The sequence below is a fragment of the Ylistrum balloti genome, unplaced genomic scaffold (assembly GCF_031769215.1).
Source record: "Ylistrum balloti isolate Yb309-2 unplaced genomic scaffold, AGI_CSIRO_Ybal_v1 Utg369566, whole genome shotgun sequence".
Lineage (NCBI taxonomy): Eukaryota > Metazoa > Mollusca > Bivalvia > Pectinida > Pectinidae > Ylistrum > Ylistrum balloti.
Window position 1 is genome coordinate 695,626 of NW_026781864.1, and position 26,193 is coordinate 721,818.

At 34.0% G+C, this 26,193-nt stretch overlaps 1 protein-coding gene across 1 annotated transcript; it reads left to right on the top strand.

Annotated features, from left to right (window-relative positions):
* The first annotated feature begins 8,886 nt into the window (after window positions 1–8,886).
* Window positions 8,887–25,733, top strand: LOC132554376 (uncharacterized). The gene is made up of 6 exons (XM_060218721.1): window positions 8,887–9,283; window positions 14,233–14,364; window positions 18,133–18,236; window positions 18,799–18,855; window positions 20,691–20,910; window positions 21,163–25,733. Exons 1-6 carry the CDS (start codon window positions 9,219–9,221, stop codon window positions 21,248–21,250), a joined length of 666 nt encoding a protein of 221 aa, XP_060074704.1. The 5' UTR covers window positions 8,887–9,218; the 3' UTR covers window positions 21,251–25,733.
* Window positions 25,734–26,193: the final 460 nt, after the last annotated feature.

Consider the following 26,193-nt stretch of genomic DNA (forward strand, 5'->3'; position numbering starts at 1 on the left):
CGTTAAATGTCGTACGACAGATAACGTGCTTTACACTGTAAGATGACGCCTGCAGTATTTGTTCCACATTTTCTATGAATAATGTTTAATCGTTACAAAAGCTCATGTTGGAATCAAACAATGATTACTGCTTAGTCATATATCAGTCAATGAAAAATAAACAAGTTCATTGTAACATTTTACTGCGTTGCGATGATAAAACCTGGATAAAAAAATGAAAAGGTAATAGGTAAGTCCGCTTTTCTCGATATTCCAATCACCAGCAAATTAAAATCGAATTCATCTAGTCCGTGTTGATTATTTACATAATAAGTAGATCTTGATCAAGCGTAAATCGAAAATATCGGGAAAATCCAATTTGCATATTTAAATAACTCATTGAAATATGTTGTGAAATTTGGATATAGTCAGGTTTAAAGGCCCTCTTTTTTAAGGCAAAGACACGCCCACCATTCTTCCTTTAGTGCATTTCTTATATTGGTGTCATGACGTCGACTATGTGGTTTTAGAGTCATTTACATACATGGTGCTGTTTCACTTAAAATTCAATGCAACGAATAAAATCAACCTGTTGGGAGGTGTTCATGTTTAAAATAACCAACTACGTAGCAATATTTTCGCGAAAAATTTGAAATATGGTGAGATTTTGAAGCTATTGTGCTCTGGTTTTGCGGGTCTCTTTCATATACGTTCTATATACGTTACCTATCCCGTGATACCTAATGATAGCATGTAAAAATAATGAAATAAAATCAGTTAAACGGAGGTGAAGACTGAAATTCATTACCACAATTTACAAAATGCGGTGCCCGACATAAGTTCAGTCTGATTTCATTGGTATTCTGAAATGTGTGCATTTGAAATGAATAGTTTTGAAACACCGCGATTAAGATTTGTCCTGTTGTATAAATACAGAATACAAGAGCGTGCTAAACACGACTTCAAAAAGAAGCCAAGTGTGATTTTTCTGTCAAGCATGGGTTGTCACATGAACAAAGCTAGGCTGAAAACGTGCTCCACTGGTGCCCCGTCTTAATCGCTTATATAAATGCGGTCGTGCCATGTGCGGTACGATATATGAATGAATTTCCGTAATTGTCTGTGCAGAAAGTTTATCTATATGAAAATGCTTGATTACAAAAGGTTCTGTCTTTAATTCGTTTGTTTAACTTTTTATCATTTGTTGTGAATTGCATCCTGTCGATATAATGTATGATCTAGGGCCCCTTAATATGAATGTCAATGTTATATAACTCAGATTTATCAAAAGAGACATGTTTGATATAACCTCGAAAAATAGGCGATCATGACAGGTACTTGTTTTCAGCTAATACAAATAGACTTCTCGGACAGTGGAAGAAAGTCGGTATGTATCCAGTTTCGAACAAAATATAATAATGTAATTTATATCAAATGATATCTTAAGTGGAGAGAGAGAGAGAGAGAGAGAGAGAGAGAGAGAGAGAGAGAGAGAGAGAGAGAGAGAGAGAGAGAGAGAGAGATGAAATGATCTTTATTACAAATACATGTCACAATATAGAAATGCTGATCTCCCTCTTCCCTTTATTTCACTCTGCCCTTTCATTCCGCCAGGATCCGAACCGAGGCAGTATATTGCGGTTAGTATGTATCAAGATTTATGTACTCCCTCCACAAGAAAGAATTCGTCCTTATGTTTCCATTGGTTGCAGCCATGCTTATTGGGCACTGTTAAGTATTTTCGTAAACACCCCACGTGTGCCTCAAGTGTTTCAAAGCCTCATCTAGAATTCAAGCCCAGTCCCTCTGTCTTATTCCTATGTACCCCCTTTTAAATGCTAGCTGAAATACACAACAGGTTCATTAAGGTAAGAATACGGACCTCTCTCGTTAACATTGGAATTTTTAAATAGGGAATTTTATATTTAAACGGCGCTTTATTACTCGTTTGTCTAGATGTTCAAACTAATCTTTATCCGTACTTCTAACTACCACTCTTTGTACCTGTACAATATCAGAGTAATCACACTGTAAGGGACGTAACTCTCACGGCTCTCGGAATGAATGCCGACTCTACTGATATCATAGAAGAGAAATAAAAAGGAAAGTTCCATCTTATTTAATCTTATATACCACAGAAAATACTTTCCGTTCTATTAAGATATGTATTTTAATAATATTGGTAGTGTTTTTTTTCACCGGAACTAGATATTTTTTCCGTAAGTTACCAAAAAAAAAAAAAAAAAAGTTCAAGAAATATCACGTACAGTGTACAAGGACCAGTAAAAAATATATGCCGAAGATGAATAGAGCTTTGTTCTGTAATCACGTGAGTTTTGTTTACGTCATCAGTTGGGGCGTAAAATATGGAAAAACCATGACAATTTCAGCCATACACGGAGATGATAACTCACTACCAATTACAACCAGACGTAAATCGGTTTATCTTCAATGCCTACAAAAAAGATAGAAATCCAAAGAAAAATCAAACTATTACAAAAAAACAGTCGTGACTTACTTATTGCGCATCGAATTTCTGTGATTGTATGAAGTGCCCTTTTGGCCCAAGATCACTCTGTCAGCCAATCACAACACGTTAAAGTGTTACACCACATGTGGTATAGCATGTATGTATATATCAATGATCAACTGAAACCTCGAGAGTTGAATATCCACCTCATGTGGCAGATGTAAGATTAACTAATCATGTGATCAATTAACGAGTATGATATGCTACATTTGTGACTCATTTCCTTTAAAAAACTGTTTTACTTTTCAAAAAAAAAAATATGTAAATTATTTCTGTTATTTTTCCTGATTCAGTGATAGTGCCCCGTCTGTTTACTCAATCTTTTTATGACTGTTTCTACCAATTTTGTGAGTTATCCTGCGTATAGGTTGAGCTTATCTCATACAAGTTTTACATAAATCAACGTGACGACATTGTGCATGGTTCACAGAGAAGGAAAAATGGTTGGTCGATAATTATGTTAACTACAGGCACAAAATCCCATTTTATCTATAGACTTCATGATGTCACCTTGGAATAAGTTCAAGAACTCAGTGGTACAGGAGTGTGAATGATGTTTATACTTTGACAAAGGATGACAAGAGATTTCACCAGTCTGTCTGTCGGTCTGTCTCCCTGAATGCACAAACCGAAATTAAATAGTCCTGCCCCATCCCCTCTCCCACACCCCATCCCAATCATCCGTGCTAAATATCAATATGAAAACAAGTTTACATAATTTGCAACAATTGCGAAACACATCAGCTTCTTAGATGGATACGAGCAAGGGTCTTACTGTTTGTAGAAGGAAGTCGGAATACCTGGTGTTGTCTCTACGTCCCGATTTCCAAAATCCTTTATCAGCCACTGTTAGCAAGAGAATAGAAACAAACAAAAAACCGGAACAAGAGGTGCTTGAGGAAAACACATAAAATCCGGATATGAAGGCCTCGCTCCAGATCGGAAAGGATTATACCTGATGTCGGATGCACCAGGGAATGATTAGCTAGCGTTAAACATCGTTTAGTTGTTATAAGTTTTAAGAATGATATAAGACATCATTATTTGCAATAACATTCCTGTACAGCGTGTATTGACCAGGACAGGGAAGCTTTAATCGAGGTTGTATATTTTTGTTGGTTTTTAAGTCCAGTATTTCTTACAACATACGTATGTGAAATAGACATCGGGTCTTATACAAAAAGCAATGCATAATGTGATTGTTTTACGTCCTCAAGGACAATGCATATTTATATGTGAGACATTATTCAACAGTAAGTACTTCTAAAATTATATTCAAAATTTTACCAATTCTTTTTTGTACAATCATAATACTGTCACACTGGGCAGGGGGGGGGGATAAAAGAGAGGGGGTGGAGGTTTGTGTTACTTATACAGTCATGGCATCAATTTATAAATGTATATGATGTTAGCTTATGTCATATTTGTGTCTTGATAAAGGGGCAGGTTGCCTCGAACATTTGACAATTCACTTAATTCATTGATTATATATCTATTCCAGTAATACGAATCCAACATTTTTTTAGGATCCAGTACCAATATTGGACCATACCGTCGATATTACTTACTAGATTATATATACAAGCGACTATCACCATTTATTGATAAGGAAAGGAGTTAATACTGATGTGAGAGAGTGGATTTTACAATCTGAATATTACAGCTAGCAATGCTCTTCAGTATATGCTGCGTGCACGTCTGACCCAGTTACTGATATGTAATTTTAATGAGATTGTGAATTGAAAGTGTCTTTTACATTTTGAAAGCTGCAGATTGACATTGATTCGCTGTATGGTATGTAGCATGCTGGGATGAAGGGTTGCCACGTTTGTTAAAGTAAATGACCTTAACCTCCTTTCAATGTCACAGAGGTCAAATATGTTGAAATATTTAACTACATATTTTCAATAGCTAAATGGCTCAGAGTGATGATGTTTGGCATGTAGCATGCTTGGATAAAGGGCTACCAAGTTTGTAAAAATTAATTACCTTGACCGCTACTTTCAAAGTCACATGTATCAAATATGTAAAAATCTATAAACAACTTCTTACAATAGCCACAAGGCACAGGGTCATGATACTGGGCCAGTTGTATGCTGGGATGAAGGGCTATCGTGTTTGTTCAAATTAATAACCTTGATCTATATTAAAGATTACAAGGGTCAAATATGACAAACTACAACATCAGAGAGAGTGTTACCAGTTCCGTTTAGTTGAAAATGAAGCCTTCAAACTGTTCATTTCTGTTCCGTCGTTCCCAATGCATGGACTGATGGACAGATGTTAAAACTGTCCAAAGACCTGGAGACCTCAGGTGACCGTTAAGGTCCATGAACCTTTTGTCTTTTATTATTGAGTTTTTTTTCTTCTTTACCATCCAATTTCTGTAATTAGGACTTTATAATTATATGATGCAGTTTTGATATTTGTTTGAAAACATATCTTACGTTTTTTTATTCATGAATATTTTTCTGCCCCCATCGTCTATCCCGTCTGAACTGACATAGTAAAACAAAGGGATATAACTCTGAAAGATCAGAATGATTTCCCAAATAAGGGCATAACTCTAAAGTGAGTATTTCACTAATTCGTCAATACATTCCGTTGATGTATTTCACTCATTTAATGAGAACTCAGCGGCATTATTATCCCTGGCTCATTAAAAGTTTGGACTATGATCTCGAAATCGTTACACAGTACATTGTATCAAAATGTTTCGCATGAATACTTATACGTAACAAATAATGATACAATCACGCCATAGAGAGTGTTTTAATAGGACAATACAATGACACAACAGAAAACGACCTAGAAGATATAAAGATTACCAAAGCTGCTGAATTCTGCCATTGCGATGTTACATCGTACATGTTAAGTGACCTCTGAGATATTTTTTTAACTTTTAATTATTAATTAGATAAGTGTCACCTTACCTAATGTTTCCACGTTTGCTGCTAACAGACATGTCTACTACAACCTTCGATTTAGGTCAACATACCCCTTTTCTTACCACGAATGGGGAGGGGTGGGGGGATACCCAGATACCATTCCAGCCTCATTAGATCGATGGAATAACAACAATAACATTTGTACATGTAGGTAAACGTGTATCTATACAAATTGTAAATTTCTCGTTATTAGGTATACCTTCAAGTCTACATCTTCATTAGTGGGTTCAATAACATGGCAAAATAAACCATTGGTAATCTTATTACCAATCTCTTCTGTATACGGTTATGTTGTGGTAAATAAAGTCATTGGTAATCTTTGTACCAATCTCTTCTGTATACGGTTATGTTGCGGTAAATAAAGTCATTGGCAATCTTATTACCAATCTCTTCTGTATACGGTTATGTTGTGGTAAATAGAACCATTGGCAATCTTATTACCAATCTCTTCTGTATACGGTTATGTTGTGGTAAATAAAACCATAGGCAATCCTTGTACCAATCTCTTCTGTATACGGTTATGTTGTGGTAAATAAAGCCATTGGCAATCTTATTACCAATCTCTTCTGTATACGGTTATGTTGTGGTAAATAAAATCATTGGTAATCTTTGTACCAATCTCTTCTGTATACGGTTATGTTGTGGTAAATAAAACCATAGGCAATCTTTGTACCAATCTCTTCTGTATACGGTTATGTTGTGGTAAATAAAACCATAGGCAATCCTTGTACCAATCTCTTCTGTATACGGTTATGTTGTGGTAAATTAAAACCATAGGCAATCTTTGTACCAATCTCTTCTGTATACGGTTATGTTGTGGTAAATAAAACCATAGGCAATCTTTGTACCAATCTCTTCTGTATACGGTTATGTTGTGGTAAATAAAACCATAGGCAATCCTTGTACCAATCTCTTCTGTATACGGTTATGTTGTGGTAAATTAAAACCATAGGCAATCTTTGTACCAATCTCTTCTGTATACGGTTATGTTGTGGTAAATAAAACCATAGGCAATCTTTGTACCAATCTCTTCTGTATACGGTTATGTTGTGGTAAATAAAACCATAGGCAATCTTTGTACCAATCTCTTCTGTATACGGTTATGTTGTGGTAAATAAAACCATAGGCAATCCTTGTACCAATCTCTTCTGTATACGGTTATGTTGTGGTAAATTAAAACCATAGGCAATCTTTGTACCAATCTCTTCTGTATACGGTTATGTTGTGGTAAATAAAACCATAGGCAATCTTTGTACCAATCTCTTCTGTATACGGTTATGTTGTGGTAAATAAAACCATAGGCAATCTTTGTACCAATCTCTTCTGTATACGGTTAAGTTGTGGTAAATTAAGTCATTGGCAATCGTATTACCAATCTCTTCTGTATACGGTTATGTTGTGGTAAATAAAACCACTGGCAATCTTATTACCAATCTCTTCTGTATACGGTTATGCTGTGGTAAATAAAACCATTGGCAATCTTATTACCAATCTCTATTATTTACAAAACGAAACAAATAAATCGATACGAACATAATTTCATGTATCGCTTTGTGGACAAAATTCCACGTGGCACAGTCAGATAAAGCACTTGGTCGGTAAATACATTCAATGTAATTTTCAAACAACATGAACATCAATCAATAGGTCGTTTTGGCTACACACCAACTGTATATTCACTTAGTTAAAAATAAGGTTAGTTGATTTGGATATACAAAACTACCCTTAATGATTGGATTGTAAACAACAAGTTATATAAATTTAGAAATACATTTGAAGATAAAGTTAGTTTTCTTATCGAATGAATGAAACCTTTTTAGATCAGTCTCTTAAGGCTCTCCGGTGGCGGTATTGCCAAAGGATGAAGAGATATTTCCTTATTGCGACAAATTTATACCAAACATAGTTCACCGTATGTGTGTATTAACAATTTTATTTTACACGAATGGTTCAACGCTTTGAAAATTGCAAGATATCTTCTATAGACACTTTTATATGATAAATTAAGAAAATCCTTAAACATTTGGATGGACGTGTAATGATGTTTACAAACACTAGTTGCTCACGGTGTCGCAGCCAGATGGGTACAAACGTCATTCATGTCATACACGCAGAACGCGTTCGTTTTTTTTTTTTTTTCAATCAAATCAAATTACTCTACAAGCCTTTTTATGCTTTGTCTACTTGTGTCGTACATATGATGTTTGGGGCCCGGATGTCACTGGTGTAAACTACCTACATCCAATACACTTTAACACGGAAGCGTATTCCGGCCTCGTTATGTTTTATTTTATCTCGAAATTTCGAGATAGCAACTCGAAATTTTGAGATATTAACCCGAAATTTAGAGATAGCAACTCGAAATTTTGAGTTAGTAATCCGAAATTTTGAGTTAGTAAGTCGAAATTTCGAATTATTAACCGTAGCTGGCGTGTTTGATGCTCGTTAATTTACCTGTTGGTTCCGTTTTTGCATACCTTGTTCTCATATGAGAGCATGGCATTACCTACTTGGATTGATAACGATTTACAAGACACTTACCCTTCCGGAACACCTGGTCTTATTATCTTTGTACTTTTTCAAGAAGTCTTCATGTAAATCTTTCTTTTTTTCTTTGTGATTATGTGGACATGTTGTGTTTGGTATTTTTTTCTTACATTTTTCAGTGGATATAGGACATATGTGTATTCAGAACTGTTGGTATCCCCAATGTTTTTCCTGGTAAGAATGACATTGCCTGGAATGGCTTAAATTGCGAGAAATTGAGCCAAAGAAGCATACTCCATCATTTGTGATCGGTCGTTTTGGTGAATTTGTTAAAAAAAAAAAAACTGTTTGACTTCGCCATTCACAGTGGCACCAAAGATTATTTGGGCATTACATTTTTCTCATAGGAGGTAGTAAAGGTTTTTTCATTCATAGACTAGCAAAATCACATGTTTGAGTTTATTTAGTTTCCATATATAATGATACTACGTTATTCATCTGATTCAAAACATCAAAGATGGCTTAACCACGGACTTCCATGAATACCTAAGTACCTAAATATACCTGGTTGTAGATGTACATTGTGCGATAGGATATGTCCCCGTGCACAGGGGTTAACACGAATTCCCAATCCACGGTCCATATATATCTTGTCACTGTGGCATATGTATGAACTGTGGGCCGGAAATCCGTGCCAAATCCCTGTGTCCCCGTGTTGCAAATATTAACAAGTAGTTTGAAAGATTCTAATGTTGACGGTTAGTGTAACATTTCTTTTGTAAAGTAGATCAGTATTCAATATAATGCTGATAAACTCTGTGCATTAATCACGTACAAATAGTGGTGTGATACCTAAAATAAATGACCAGGTGTGGCATAATATCATAGTTACCTCCCCTTTGTGTACACTTTGAGGTCCGAAGTCGAGAGATCTCACGGTTATTTTTAGCCTCCATCTGTCACATGAAACGCATGCACTTGGTATCGTTCTGCTAAAGTGTTAGGATATGATAGAAAGACAAACAGGGATGACGACAAAAACATGGATATGACTTTGTCGTGAAGTTGTGGATAAATATCGTAACATCCATTGGCTGTTGGTGCCTGCTAGGAAGACATGAGTTAATTTAAGACCTGCTGTATTGTGATGGTGGTCAGATAATTTGTAGACAAGGCGTAGATAGTTTGATCGAATCGTCTGGTTAGGAACCGAGTGTCTTTTAAGAAATCCACTGTTATAAACTTGATAGTAGCTAACAGCTAACACAAACAAAATGGATGTATTTGGATGGATAACCGTGCTTGTGTTCAGCTTCCTTATTTCGATGATTTGTGTTGGGTAAGTACTGTAGCAAGCAGTAGCAACACTTGAGATACGAGACACTTTGAAACAGACCAAATTTTGTATGATATTGGTATTTTTATTACCAGGTGAAGGTTTGTTTTTTCAATCACGCTGGGTAATACACTGTATCATGTCAGTAATTACCTGGTTACAATAAACAATGTATATTACCCTTTGTTAGAGACAATCCTTTCTGAAATTACATTGTTTCTTTCTTTAGGATTGACCCATTGACCTATAGGACTTTACATCTAACGTCATACGGACCGGAATAGGGAAACTTTTCATACGCATATATATACAGTACTACGTTCGAAGCAGGATTAGAAAATTTGATAATTAAAGTGAATTTCAATGGTTAGAAATGGAAATTATGAAATTTATTACTACCATTTATACATCGCTTTAATCATGCAAGCAAAATTGAAAAAACAAAAAACAAAAAAAAAACAGTTAAGGAAATGGGGTAAATTATGACAATACAAAAATTCTAAAATTTTAGAAAAAACAATATATAAGAACCAAGACATTATGTCTCAGATTGCGGCCAGGTTCCTGAATGGATTCCTGAGGTATTCTATAGAGCTCCATACAATGTGGTCAGCATAATGAGAAAATAATGGATTCTCAACAGCCAGGAACACTTGTTGTAGTTTTATGGTAGACTAAATCGTTGACAATTTTTGACCGCTATGCGGCCGTCATCAGGACAAATTTACAGAATATAAAAATGTATAAAGTATAACTTTGTGGTTATAAAGATAATGTATTGAAATAACAATTCTTATACTGATGTAAATTTTACAGTTCTTGTGAATTTTTTTTGGAGAATGTTTATGAAGTAGATTATAAGATTCCGGATATTTTGTTTGATTGAGTATTTATGCCACCAAGAGTTGGTTGATCGTCCCATAAAATGTCCATTGGCGGTGTGTTAGTAGTTTCATTTTCCATTCCTTATTCGTTCAAGTGGATTCGTATCTTCAATATCCTTTATGATGTCGCTCAGTTCTTTCGTAGAGAAGCACCCTTTGGCCATATTTTATGGCGCCAGCGTGTTTGAGTGGATCAACACTTGTTGTAGTTTTATTTATTGACTAATTTGTTGACATGTTTTGACTGCTATGCGGCCGTCATCAGGACAAATTTACAGAATATGAAGACGTATAAAGTAAAATATTGCGGTTATAAAGATAATTGTGACATAATAATGGACAGACATAACATTTCTTATATCCTCAAAAATACAATTCTTGTGAAACTTTTAGGAGAGTTTATAAAGTAGATTATAAGATTCCAGATATTTTGTTGGTTTGAGTATTGATACCACCAAGAGTTGGTTAAACAAATTATCTTTATAATGGCAAAGTTCTACTTTATACGTCTTTATATGTCTTTATATCCTGTAAATTTGTCCTGATGACGGCCGCATAGCGGTAGAAACATGTCGACGATTTAGTCCATGAATAACAAGTATTCCTGAATGTTGAGAATCTTTTATATGTCTTTATATCCTGTAAATTTGTCCTGATGACGGCCGCATAGCGGTAGAAACATGTCGACGATTTAGTCCAAGAATAACAAGTGTTCCTGAATGTTGAGAATCTTTTATTTTCGCTCTATGTAAAAATTTGTTAAATGTTAGAACAGAATTAGATCAAAGTCTGTGCTTGAAATGAATATTTGAAAAAAAATTACCATAAATGACTTGAAATTACACAGTTTTTGAAATGTTGAAAGTTAGTTTTATAACAGACTAAAACGTATATTGATCCCATCTGGGGTACTGATGCCATTATTGAATTACCCTGATGCTATATATTGAGAGAGCTTTTGTGAAATAGACATTAAGATACTCACCAACATCTTAAGCACACAATGAGATGTCTTGGCATCTCTTGTTTATAGCAAAATGGAAATTGTGAGTTTAAAAAAGTTTGAAATACATATGAAAACTTGTAAATATGTATTATGGGTTTTTACCAAAAACACTGGCTCAGTGTATTTACACTCCATAAAGTTCTGCTTGTCTAGAGCAGTTACTGAATATGTTACATCTATGTTATATCATAACTAGCTTTTGATATGTTTAGAACCTTAGAACATTGAAATTCTTGTTGGGTAAACATCTAACTGTACTTCATATCCCGTCATTTTCCCTCTAAAGTAAGTAGCATTTAATTAGCAGCCACACTTTTATGCAAAAGTGTCCTAGTTGTGTTCAATACAGATTCAACACACCCAAAATTAATCAGTTTTCATTTCTGGAGAAAATACATTGCATATGGTTATTACTTGTTAAAGAACCTCTTCACATTGTGAATATATACATGTATCTGAAATATTTAAAAATATTATGTATAACTCTTCCTTAGTGGAACTCTTTTACTTGAAAAACAAAAAACAGGGTCAACTAATTGCAGCTACACGGCAGTTCAGTTAAACAAATTTTGAAGGCGGTTTAATTATTACCATTTGATTTTTCAAGGATTGAAAAATTTTGTATATAGATCTCCTTCCTCAGTTTTTCGTCAATTTCTCTGAAATTTGGCCAGCATTTTATAACTTTTGAATACAGTCATATTACTGGCATTGTGATTTTTCAATTTTGGAAAGAGAGTTATTGCCCATAGTTTTTGTTCAACATTTTATCTTGTCCTTCCTCAGTCTTCAACCAATTTCTTTGGGACTTGGTAGGATTGGAAACCACAACATGAGATGGTGTTCTTGTGAATAGCATTTTGAAAGTCTTATATAGTGGCTTGGTATACTTTAATTTATTGTATGTATATATACGCCTGTCCAATGCCAAAGAAATATTCAGGATTTGAACTTTCTTTGACCTGGGAGAGGCATATATTGTTCTGTCTTGGTACTCTTGTTACAATTGGTTCAGACATGACCTCTATAAGATTATCATTAATCAACTTATGGCTGGAAACATGCAGGGTGATGATGAGTTGATACAATACACTTGTAATTCAATAGCATATATAAATCCTATGACATATTTGGATCAGGTTGATATATCGTAGGGATTTTCCTGAAAATTGTGAATATCATTCAACAGACCACACACAGGACATGTTTGAATACTCTGAGAATTTAGTTAATGTATAGCTAATAATAATCTGTGGAAATTCAACATAATATAACAGAGGTCATTTTTCATCTCAATGCCTCCGCTAGGAATCAAACCCGGGACCCCTGACTTACTAGTCTGACGCTCTACCAATGGAGCTAAAGAGAAGTTCTCTCTAGCCGAGTGGTATATTGTGGCTAGTATTTTACCAGGGTTACAATAATATATATTGAAAATGTAAAGTTTTCATGTTACTGTACAGTTGTTTGAAAAACCAGCACCTTTAGTATATATATTGTGCCAAGTACTGATTAACCCTAATGCCGACATATGGAAGATATTAACATTGCGTTATCTATTACAGACATAGACAATGTAGTAATTATGATTACAATCTCTAGGGTTTATCTCGGTGCACCTTAAGTACAACGTGTAAACAAAAGCTATATAGTCATCAAACATATTAGTTCTTAGATTTATTTGACCAGTTTGAAACATTGATATTCAGAGTTCGAAATCTTAGTCATTCAGATAAAGATAAAACAAAATCAGTTTTAACTATTACGTGATCCTGATGGGTGAGAATTTATCATACCCCCACAGGGAATGTTTTGGAGGGGATATAGATACATGTATTTACACACATACCTGACATTTACCCTTGTTAACATTATAGTGGCTTCATTACCGGAGAGATTTTTTTATTTAACTCACACACTGATAAAAGTTTCCATTTTAGGGCGCTATATAGGGTCAAGGTCAATGTTAAATGTACTATTTTAAGAAAACTTTTGACAATGCTCGAGTAGATAAATTTCTTTAGGGATTTTCATCAAGCTTCTTACAATTATAAATGATTATTGTATCTCAAACGGGTCCAAATTTCAGAGCTCTAGGGTGAAGGCCAAGGTCACTTTTACTATATTTAGAAAATCAATGGCAGCATACATACATAAGTGTCTTCATTTTAGGAGGATTTTTATCAACCTCAATGCACTGATATAGGGCAACTATATTTCAAATGAGATTGAATTGAATAGGATCAGGGTTACTTGGAACATGGACACCATGATCATTTCAAGAAAATTATTATCAGTGCTCTTACATGTAATAACATCATTTCTTGAAGGATTTTTACACACCTATAAAAAGACCATTGATATTAGATGAGTTCAGATTTCAGAGTTAGAAAGTTGTTACAGCCCACTAGCAGATTCATTTTTTTGAGGGATTGAGATCAAATTTCATATCCATAAAAAGGACCATCATATTTAAAACAAGCCATAATTTCAAGATTGTACAGTCTAGGTCACTGTTACTATGAAAAAAAAATTTTTGTTGACACTATGCACGCAGCTTGATTTTTTAGGGAGGGGGGTGGGGAATTGAGCTCAAGATCAAACTTCAAGTTCATATAGGACCATAATATCAATAATATCATGGACTAGCTTGGTTTTCAAGGTTTTAAGGTCAAGGTCAAGGCCACTGTTCTGTTTTCAGGCAATCTTTCACACTGTTGGCCATCTTCCTTATGTGTAAGTCAAGGTAGAACTGGTAGGTGATTTGTATCATTTGCTATGCCTTGATGTACTGAGTAAGATTTAGAGCTAATACATGATCACTGTGTTGTAAATGATTTGTTAGAATAGAAAATGTCTTTATGTTTATGCTCTGATTTAAAGTCAATGATACATTGTGGGGTCATTCAAGATTTGTCATTTAATTGATGTTAATTAATAAAGAAATGCCAGTTTCTATATCGTTGTGTTTCCTAAAATGCCTGAAATACAGCAAATACACCTGTCATAATTATTTTATAATTTCATCATCGTGACCATTTAACTTCAAATATCTGTTTCAGGGCAAGTGATCACAAATGTACTTTTATCAAGGCAAAGACCATCACTAAGTACGAACAAGTATATAAACCATGTAAGCTGTCGTACCGAGCACGCTGTTCCTGGTTCAGCTTAGATTATTGTACATTTTACCAGTAAGTATAACCATTGAAGATGCTGTGTACCGATCATATGCAGTTGGAAATTTTCTGTTTACTGCAAACTGACATTAAGTGAAATGTGTACTAGAAGTGGTAGGGATAGGATATTCCAGAGGTTGGAGGGGTAGGGCCATTCAAGAGATGGGAGGGGTAGGACCGTTCAAGTGATGGGAGGGGTAGGACCATTCCAGAGATGGGAGGGGTAGGACCATTCCAGAGGTGAGAGGGATATGACCATTCCAGAGATGGAACGGGTATGACCATTCCAGAGGTGGGAGGGGTAGGACCATTCCAGAGGTGGGAGGGGTAGGACCATTCCAGAGGTGGGAGGGGTAGGACCATTCCAGAGGTGGGAGGGATATGACCATTCCAGAGATGGGAGGGGTAGAGCCATTCCAGAGGTGGGAGGGATATGACCATTCCAGAGATGGAACGGGTATGACCATTCCAGAGGTGGGAGGGGTAGGACCATTCCAGAGGTGGGAGGGGTAGGACCATTCCAGAGGTGGGAGGGGTAGGACCATTCCAGAGGTGGGAGGGATATGACCATTCCAGAGATGGGAGGGGTAGGACCATTCCAGAGGTGGGAGGGGTAGGACCATTCAAGAGGTGGGAGGGATATGTTCATTCTAGAGTTAGGAAGGATATGACCCTTCCAAATAGGGGAAGGGTTCGGGTCATTCCAGCAGTGGGAGGGGAAGGACCATTCCAGAGGAGGGAGGGGAAGGACCATTCCAGAGGTGGGAGGAGAAGGACCATTCCAGAGGAGGGAGGAGAAGGACCATTCCAGAGGAGGGAGGGGAAGGACCATTCCAGAGGAGGGAGGAGAAGGACCATTCCAGAGGAGGGAGGGGAAATGAAGTTCCAGAGATAGGAGGGATATATGTAGAGCCCATATAGCAGATACTACTACTAATTTTTATTTTGATGCTAAGCTTCTATAGGGAAAATTTGCCTATTGTAGATTTTAGACCTATTCATATTTTAGGGAAATGAAGGCGCTACTGTCCTGGTACAATTTGAACTTGCCCTTAATGACCCCTGGTAGTGGTATTGACCTCAGCTGTATGTATTAGGCATTAGCATTGTGATTTATGCAAATACCTACCGGGGTATGTGGTATGACCCTGGACTTTAATCCTCTGATGATTGTGTACAGATCACTTAATATACCAGTGCATGTATCTGATAAAGCTCGAAGTGCTTAATTTTATACATGATTTGTATATGTTTAGTATTTTTTTGACATTAGTGTCAAATTGATAACTTTATTTTTCTTTTTCACAATCTGTGTGGAACTAGCTTAAAAATGTAAGCTGTACAATATGAGAACTTTAAATTTTGAAATGATATTAGTCATACTATTGAATATTTTGTATAGCATTTTGATCTGTTTTGGTTACCTGAAGTTGTAACGGCTAATGACATTGAGGTGGTGTGTTCTGTAATGCACTGTGATCAGGCTATACCAGTCAGGCCATTAGTAACAGCTGTAACACAGTCTGGTGCTATGTTTTGTTGTCATTGACCGGGCAGTGAACACCTAAGGCATTTATCGAATATTTTCTGCCACCATATAATTGTTTTGATTAAGGAATCCTTTATAGTAGTTCATTATAGAGGTCTCTTGTTATATTGTGATATGTATAAATATCATTGGCGTACAACCAACTTAATATTGTCTAGTTTCGTTATGGTCTTATATGCTAATAATTTCCTTAGAAATATAAGGCCTTATACTTATATATACAGTACTGATAATTTCCTTAGAAATATAAGGTCTTATACTTATATATATACAGTACTGATAATTTCCTTAGAAATATAAGGTCTTATACTTATATATATACAGTACTGATAATTTCCTTGGAAATATAAGGCCTTATACTTATATATATACAGTACTGATAATTTCCTTAGAAATATAAGGCCTTATACTTATATATAAAGTACTGATAATTTCCTTAGAAATGTAAGGTCTTATACTTATATATATACAGTACTGATAATTTCCTTAGAAATATAAGGCCTTATACTTATATATACAGTACTGATAATTTCCTTAGAAATATAAGGCCTTATACTTATATATACAGTACTGATAATTTCCTTAGAAATATAAGGCCTTATACTTATATATACAGTACTGATAATTTCCTTAGAAATATAAGGTCTTATACTTATATATATACAGTACTGATAATTTCCTTAGAAATATAAGGCCTTATACTTATATATACAGTACTGATAATTTCCTTAGAAATATAAGGCCTTATACTTATATATATACAGTACTGATAATTTCCTTAGAAATATAAGGTCTTATACTTATATATATACAGTACTGATAATTTCCTTAGAAATATAAGGCCTTATACTTATATATATACAGTACTGATAATTTCCTTAGAAATATAAGGTCTTATACTTATATATATACAGTACTGATAATTTCCATGGAAATATAAGGTCTTATACTTAAATATATACAGTACTGATAATTTCCTTAGAAATATAAGGTCTTGTACTTATATATACAGTACTGATAATTTCCTTAGAAATATAAGGTCTTATACTTATATATATACAGTACTGATAATTTCCTTAGAAATGTAAGGTCTTATACTTATAAATATACAGTACTGATAATTTCCTTAGAAATGTAAGGTCGTATACTTATATATATACAGTACTGATAATTTCCTTAGAAATGTAAGGTCGTATACTTATATATATACAGTACTGATAATTTCCATAGAAATGTAAGGTCTTATACTTATATATATACAGTACTGATAATTTCCTTAGAAATGTAAGGTCTTATACTTATATATATACAGTACTGATAATTTCCTTAGAAATATAAGGTCTTATACTTATATATATACAGTACTGATAATTTCCTTAGAAATATAAGGTGAAATAAATACAATATATTATATACAATACTGATAGATACCTTAGAAACACATAACCTTACACTTATATATACAGTACTTATAATTTCCTTAGGAATATAAGAACTTACAACTACCTACGGTACATAATTTTCCTAAGAAATACAAATGGAGCTGAGTCTACTTATCCGTACCTTCTGTGTTGTCATCACATATATAATCCATATACATGTTTCTATACCATGAATTCATAGTGGAATCGTTGGGGACTTTTAGCCGATCATAGCTTTGCTAGGAGTTATTAATTATAAATGGATACATATTTATCATGTATATAATGAGTATACATACAATATGGGCCCAGTACACTGTATATTATATATAGATTTATCATGTTTATGATGTGTACATACAATATGGGCCCAGTACACTGTATATTATATATAGATTTATCATGTTTATGATGTGTACATACAATATGGGCCCAGTACACTGTATATTATATATAGATTTATCATGTTTATGATGTGTACATACAATATGGGCCCAGTACACTGTATATCATATATAGATTTATCATGTTTATGATGTGTACATACAATATGGGCCCAGTACACTGTATATTATATATAGATTTATCATGTTTATGATGTGTACATACAATATGGGCCCCGTACACTGTATATTATATATAGATTTATCATGTTTATGATGTGTACATACAATATGGGCCCCGTACACTGTATATTATATATAGATTAATCATGTTTATGATGTGTACATACAATATGGGAACAGTACACTGTATAATATATATAGATTTATCATGTTGATGATGTCTGAAATTTGATTTCTTTATTTCCAGTGAACAATATTGCAATAAAAACTACAATACATCAGAGACTGTGTATATCAAAGTGATAGAATGCTGTAAAACCTATGTAGCAGCACCCAATGGTACCTGTATTCGTAAGTATTACACCGGAGTTATCTCACCAGCTATCGTGTAAATCTTATATAATTTATATATGGAGTACACTAAACTTTTCCCTTATTAGCAATCTTAACTACAAGAAAATGTTTCAGTTTTTGCTCATTAATGATTTAACTAGTGATAGATATGGCAGGGTTTACCTGCATCTTTCATTTTGCTTTAAGTTCCCGATATCTATTGACCTGTGCAAAGCACTTGGATATATGTTATTTTGATGTAAAGGTTGAGCTTGGATCAAATCTGCTTTTTGATATAAGGTATTTGTACCTGTACAATGTGATAAGCTCACATGTATCAGTCCAGTTAAAGTGTCAACACATGCCCTTTGATAAACTTTGATAACCCCCTAGCTACTTTCCATTTATATATTCTATATATGTTGGCGGACTTACTGCAGCTAGCATAAATACACAGTGGGTTTACACACTGGCTGTCAATAAATTTCAATAAAATCAATAAAATGCCACTTCTTTTACATAAAGGTAATTGGAAAAAACGATTAAAAGACATTGAAAACATGATATTATTTTTCTACAGTCCTGTCCAAGGTTGAAAATGACGATTGGTATATCATGAAACAAAACACCACAACAGGTAAGTAAACAATATATAAACAGAAGAGTAAATGAAAGATAATAAATGGCTTACTGTTGGAAATCACATTCACTCATTGGCAGAATACAAATATGTATGTAAGTATTTTTACTTAAGCGTTGTATCTTGAGATAGAGCCAATACCGTCATTGCTTGAAGTAGGGAGTAGATGGGCCCTGCGCCTGTCGCCTGGATACCTGAAGATATGCAGGGTATTGGTGAATAAGGATGAGCTTAAATGAAGTAGAATCAATCTCAACAGGCTTGAGGGGTAGGGGTCTTGAAATTTATTTCATAGGGTAGCCTGTCCATCTTAAGTTAACTGCACAGGTGAAAAATATTTAACATGAATGAAACAAATGATATTCAACAGAAAACGATATGATTATTCAGTAGAAAATCAGTATCAAACAGAATGGAAATGAGTTTAATAAACACGACATGTGATACATTAATGATATAACACAATCATATAGATGATCACAAGCCTAACTGTATATATATAGTGCTATTCTTAATGGCCAAGCTAACCTAAGCAATGCAATGCTGGTTTTTAGGTCATCTGACCGAAGGGTCTGATGACCTATTGTGATTGCCTTTTGTCCGGTGTCGGGCATAAACATTTTCAACTTCTTCTCAAGTTCTGCATGTCTCATTAAGCTGAAACTTACCTGAAATGATCGTGACATGATCCTGACCATGGTTTGTTAATTTTGGGTTGGTCCGAAATCCAACATGGCGGCCATCTTGAAAACAAATTTTCAACTTCTTCTCAAGTTCAAAATTTGAAATCTTGTATTTTATGTCAGATGACTGCTAAGGCTCATGGGCCTCTTGTTTTTTTTATATCTTTTTCTTTCATTCTTTGGAATTTTTAATAAATGCAAACTGTTAAAACAACTGTGTGTAGTAAAAATTTAGTAAAACAATTTCTGAAAAATTGTCTGTTTTGATGCAGTGAATAGAAATTGACATTCTGATTTGTCAGTACTGAAAATTAACACCATAGTGAGGACCATACATGGCACAATTGTATAGATTCTGGTGGGTATTTGTAATACATTGTAACAAAACATCTATATTTGTTAATGATCAGCAGTGGAAATGGCGCAGTATTACAGACCATTCTGTATATAAACACTGAAGAGTGTTTCCTTTGTTATGATTGCATATGGATTCAGGACTATTATATATGTCATTTTGTTATATGTATAATAACTATGAAGCGTACATTGTTCGATAATTCACCTATGGGCATATCAGGTTTTAAATATTGCCGTGTTAATAAAGGTAAGTATGAGTGTTCTAGAGTGTACATGAGTAGGAACAGGACTACATGAGAAAGCTACAAATCAAAATGGTGGTGTATGTCACTCACATAATAATTTTTCATGTTATGAGTTTGAACTAAATCTTCTGTTGTTTTGCTGTTTCCAAGGAAACGATTGATTGAATGCAAATCATCCAAAGTCTGCATACTGTTACAATTAGATTATGTTAAATCATGTAATGCATGTTATTGGTGGATTTTTAGGTCACAGTCTCATTGTGACCTATTGCAATCACCTTTAACTGGCATCGTGCATCCGTAAAGGCTTTCCCTGACCTAAGTGTCACAATTTCTGTTTCATGACACTTTATAACTATCATTGAATCTTTATATTCAATATTGCTTATCTCAGATGACCATCACGGCCACTAGGCCTCTTGTCATTGTTTGTCCTCTTACTTAAAAAAAAACTGCCTTCCAAACTTATCATATTTCTGTATTAATACTTATAATTTAAGGCAGATCTCTCGTTTTGTGCCTCTGATATAAAATTGTCCCTACACAGATGCTCCAGTACAGATCAATCCTATTGGGAATGAACCAGTAAAGAATCCACAGATTGGTGATTCTGACAACACAGACTTTGTTGATCCAAGCAAGGTGTACAAAGTGGACAACAAGGGTGGTGGCATGACACTGTCTCACGGGGCCTACGCGGGGATAGGGTGTGCACTACTGTTTCTGGGTATCATAGCAGTACTAACATTTATAGGAGTACGGAAAAGGTGAGTTCCTGCTTTGTTGTCTCCAGTATTTGTTTATCTTAACGCTATGTGTATGTAGTGAGTTCAGCCACAGAAACACTAATTCATAATATTATTATGATTTCTGTTTATATAAATCTATAGTTGATCCAGTCGTAAGATTTTAATACAGCACCTTGGATTGTATTATAGTGTTGATTGTATGTGTCAAGCCATTGGAAACACAAACATTAAAATTATTTCATTGTTTACTTAATTCTCCTTTGACCACAGAAGAAGAAGATTTGCTGCGCAGAAATCGTCTACAAATGAACAAAGAGTTCCGATCCACATGGCCACAGAAGATCACGTAGAGACATAATCACGGCATTCTTCACAGGCTATTTAAGTTTCTTGTCAGGAAGCAATCATACAATGTGGCCTTACATTGTCTGGGGTTACACTGAGTTCCTGTTTACTGAATTATGAGCTTTGATTTGTTTGGGTGTAAAGGGAGGTAACTCCATTTGTATCATATGGCTTCAGAAATGTCAAGAAAAGAACCTTGATTCCCAGCATTTATAAAGAAAGCTATTCGGAAAGACAGTGACTGATGGGCGACAAAGCCATTGGGAATTTGGTTTGTAGATGGTCAAAGACAATTTGAGGGCACAGAAATGATACAGCTTGTTTACAAAACATTTTATTTTTGTAAATTCTGGATTAAGTTTACAATAAAAAGTAACAAGCTGGAATTAGTCTGTATATATCAATGTTACTCCATTTCTAAGTTAGCTTGATTTATTCCAATCACTGAAGTCCAGACCTTATGTTTCATTAAATGGAAACAATTTTCATTTCTGTATGACTTTTTGTAAAGCAACATGCTTGTAAATTGTGTGCTTTTCCTGACTAGTGTATCATGAAAACATAGACAACTGTTGATAAAGGGTTGAAAATCACGAGTTCTTAATAGGCCCAGTATAATCATGATACAATATACTACAATTAAGAATGATAATGCTAGAATTGACTTTGATATTTAATATTTAATTGTTCTTCATTTCCAGTAGAGATTATTATAGTATTTGTTCAATTTTGTGTTTTTTTTTTTTCTTTTAAATGTATCCTTATGAATGAGATTCTGATTGGTCTATATATCATGTGTGTTAATTATGGAGTTCTATGTCAGATTGTTAGAAACTACAACAACGTCTTTTGTGATGCATCTTTTATTTCTTTTTTCTCTCGAAAACATTTCCAGTTCAGCAACAATGGTGTATACGTGGTGTATAATATGTTTACAATGCGATATACAGGTATGTAGTCTGACTTGTTGACATTACGATGACTTGACCCTATCCACTGACTATTTTCCCTTGTCTTGATATATTTGTTTTAAAAAAGCATTATAGGTAGGTCCATGTAATTCAATAGTTTTCACATGTCAAAGTGGTGAATGCAGTCGATTATCATTTTTAAGAGCCTTACGAAGATGACCATAAGCCTGAAAATGTTAATGGAAGTTAACTGTGTTCACAGTGTTGATATTTTTCTGTACACGTTGAATTTGTACTGAGTATCCTTCAACAGAATACATTTATTTTATAATTATATAAAACCTTCTATAAACACCAGCTATAAATGCGATAGAAATATTTCATCAGAACTGATTTGTTATAAAATTAAATGAAATCTCCTATTAACACCAGCTATACATACTTAATATATAACAATATTTCAACAGAACTCACATGTTAACATGTTATAATGAAAATGTTTTAAACTCCAGTCATTACTGTGAGGTATTTTCACCATGAACACAATCAAGATATGTGTGATCTCAGGATGTGAACAATTTTTAGTATACTCCTATGTTTATTTACAATATTTACTCTCATTCCTATTAAATATGATAATAATACATATACCATGCATTCATGAAAGAAAAGTCACAACATTTGACTGTTGAACCATCTTCAAATTGTATTTATTGCCAATATGAATGCCATCAAATTGATTGATTGAATGGTTTCCTGATGTAATGACTACCTATGTCAACCAAACTGCATTCATATTGACAATAAATACAATCTGACGAATGTTCAGCAATTATATGTGATATTCTGATATTATTTTGAAATAATGTTTTGTCCATTTTAATTAAATTATTTACTGGAAGAGCAACGTAAAAATAAATCATGTAAAGGGGAGATGCCCAATTTTTCCACTTTTCATAATACAAAGAAAGATGTTTTATCAAGACAATGGCAAATGAAGTAGTCAGTTCCATACTAAACATATATTTCACCTGAGTTCATTTACCTGTGTTTTTTTGGATATTGTATATATATAATAATAAGATGTTGTAAAGTCATATTTGTTATTTGTGGTGATTTTTAAAGTGCAGATGTAATTAAGATCAACATGACACTCAAATGAGTTCTTTTTAAGGCGTTGTAATGTGAAGTTGTTTGTCTAATTTTATGGGGCTTGTGTAATTTTATTGGGCTAGTATTTTACGGTTGTCCCAATTTCGCACAAGTTGATGAACTGGTGTACATATGTACATGCATTACAGATACTTTCTGAGATTCTCATTCATTTTTCTGGTGTCTTTATTGATGGTGAATATCGCAAAATGAAATTCCTGCCAATATTACCGATTACACAGGTGAACAATGAGGTAATGGGATTCAATACTACAAAATATAAATAATACAACAATATTATATATATTTCTCCTTATTTAAAGTTTATGTAGAAAGTTACCTTGCATTACCTGTACATGTATGTTAGTATTTTACTAGATTTTGCAATATAATTTTTCATTACTGAGCTCAATCGCCATTTTACGACAAGGAACAAATGAGTCACTCATATTATGAGTTTGAACGAAATCTTCTTTTGTTTGGGTGTTTCCAGGGAAACGATTGATTTTATACAAGTTTTTGCTATTACCATTAGGTTATGGTAATTTATGTAATGCCATATGTTATTGGTGGGTTTTTAGATCACCTGAGACAAAGGCTTGTGGTGACCTATTGTAATCATCTTCACTGGTGTCGTGCATCTGTAAACAATTTAAAATATTCAACTTCTCCTCAAAACTCCAGAGCTGATTTCAATGAAATTTGCAGAAACCTTCCCTGGCCTAAGATGAACCAAAATTGTGAATTATACATTCCCCACTCCATGGGGGCCTGAGGGGCAGGGCCAAAAGGGGTCAAATTTACTCAAATTTCAAAAATCTTCTTCTCAACACCCAGATATGGTAGAATCAAATTCTCTAAATAATCTTAAAAAATGGGTCTAATTGACTTAAATTTCAAAAATCTTCTCAACACCCAGATTTGGTATAATCAATTGCTCTGTATGAATGGAAGAATCTTCAGGTGCTTTAATTACCAAAATGGGTCTCATATTTCTTCCTGGGGAGTAACTTTTTTAAAACTTTTTTTCATAAAAAATTGCATATTTGAGCATTACAATGGTTATTTCCTACTTGAATTAACTTCGTAAGAATTATCAGCACAGGACAACAGTTTTCATGGTATACATGTATTGACACTGGCTTACTACATTCGATGTTACAATTTCTGTCTCATGACCCATGATAACTACCTAGTATATTCAATATTGCTTATCTCAGGTGACCGTCAAGACCACTTGGCCTCTTGTGTTATAGAAACAACTTTTCCAGGCTATGTAAATGGTGCAGTACTATATTCCCCAACCATTTTTTTAAAGCTTAGAACATGGACTTTGAACTTTTATTTTCTTCTCAATAAGTACACAGCTATGAAATGCTGATGTTAGAAATGTACCATGAGGTTTACTTTTAACATCTAAAATCATTTTACAATAAAAGATCAGGCTTTAAGCCACTTAATACATCATACAACTGCATGCAATGGACACCAGATGTTTCTTTTTTTTTAGATTTCAAAATAAGATGGGTTTTTTTTTCATGACTGATCATTATATCTTCATTATTGATGATATTCATCAATTTGAATGTCTCTAGTCAGCTTGAATGAAAGGTAATTGAAATGCTCAGTTTCTGTAAGAGTTCCCTCCCTTGAATTACCATGACTCTAATGCGTTACTCAAATGACAGGTTCTGTTACCAAAATTTGATTTTGCAAATGACAAACAAAATGTGTAGACAATAAAATGTTGATTGAGAGGCTGAACACACCGAAATCTTCACTAGTTGATGAACTGTTCATTGTTGAATTATTTCTGTTACCCATGTTTTCGGAATAACCATAAATTACTTAAAACAGAAAGTAGGACCGGAAAGACACCATCATGGAAATCTTTAATATGGGTCGTTATTATTGTGACATCTCTTTGGAATGTCGGGTGTTATCTAGCTCCAGTCGTGTGCCTGATAGAGCCCCATTATCAGTTCATTATGCTGGTATATTTATTGTACATCTTTACGTTGGTTAATTCAAATATTTGAGTTTCTACTGTTGTCCCAAATGTATGGTGCTTTTTTAGTACGGACGTAATATTTCTGAGAATTTCTGAAATTTGTACATAAATCCCGTGTTTAAATATGACAAGAATTTTTTTGAACATTCCTTGTTAGTTGTTCTGTTTGTCAGTATGGGGGATACATTCTTAAAATATCTTTTGATTTGTTTTAATAACTTTAAAATAACATTAATACTATGAAAATTATGAAACAATGACGAGTATGATTAGCACGGGAATGTGTGTTACTAATTAGGTTTGTATCTGGTGATGAGATGAGTGTGTGAAGTGATGTTGAAATGTTCGAATATTTCATGTACCAAGTATATAAAGTTATTTATTGATTTTTTTTTCAAATTGAAAAATAAAAGTCTTCTCTAAAAAAATCTTTTTTTTTTTTTTTGACAGATTTGATTTTTGGGGAAAAAAAATCATTCTTTCAAACAAGACCGATAAAATCTCAATAAAGTAATATCCAAATATGGAAGGAGACTAAGTTCTATACACAGAAAAACTCCGCTACACATTGATCATTATAAAGTGCTTTCCATTTACAGAAGACGAGACAGGAAATAGTGCTGCATTACAGATAAACATACAGAGCTGGAATTACACACATGAAAAATGGACGATAAGATAATATCCCAAAGAGAAATATCTTAGAAATAAATTTTCTTAGATGGAGTTTTGTAAAGATTAAAAACAAAGAGTCAATCGCAATGCCATGTCCAAAAGTTGTGATCTTGGAAATAATTGATATATGAGACTGTTATTCAGCAGAATTCTGTTTTTGAAAGATGTACTACAATACTGAAAAGTGATAATGACACCCGGATCATA

Excerpts from the sequence above, each read along its gene's own strand:
- LOC132554376 (XM_060218721.1), top strand. The coding sequence starts at position 9,219 with ATGGATGTATTTGGATGGATAACCGTGCTTGTGTTCAGCTTCCTTATT. Across the intron at positions 14,365-18,132 it reads GATTATTGTACATTTTACCA|TGAACAATATTGCAATAAAA; the intron begins GTAAGTATAACC and ends CTTTATTTCCAG. Across the intron at positions 18,237-18,798 it reads ACCCAATGGTACCTGTATTC|TCCTGTCCAAGGTTGAAAAT; the intron begins GTAAGTATTACA and ends ATTTTTCTACAG.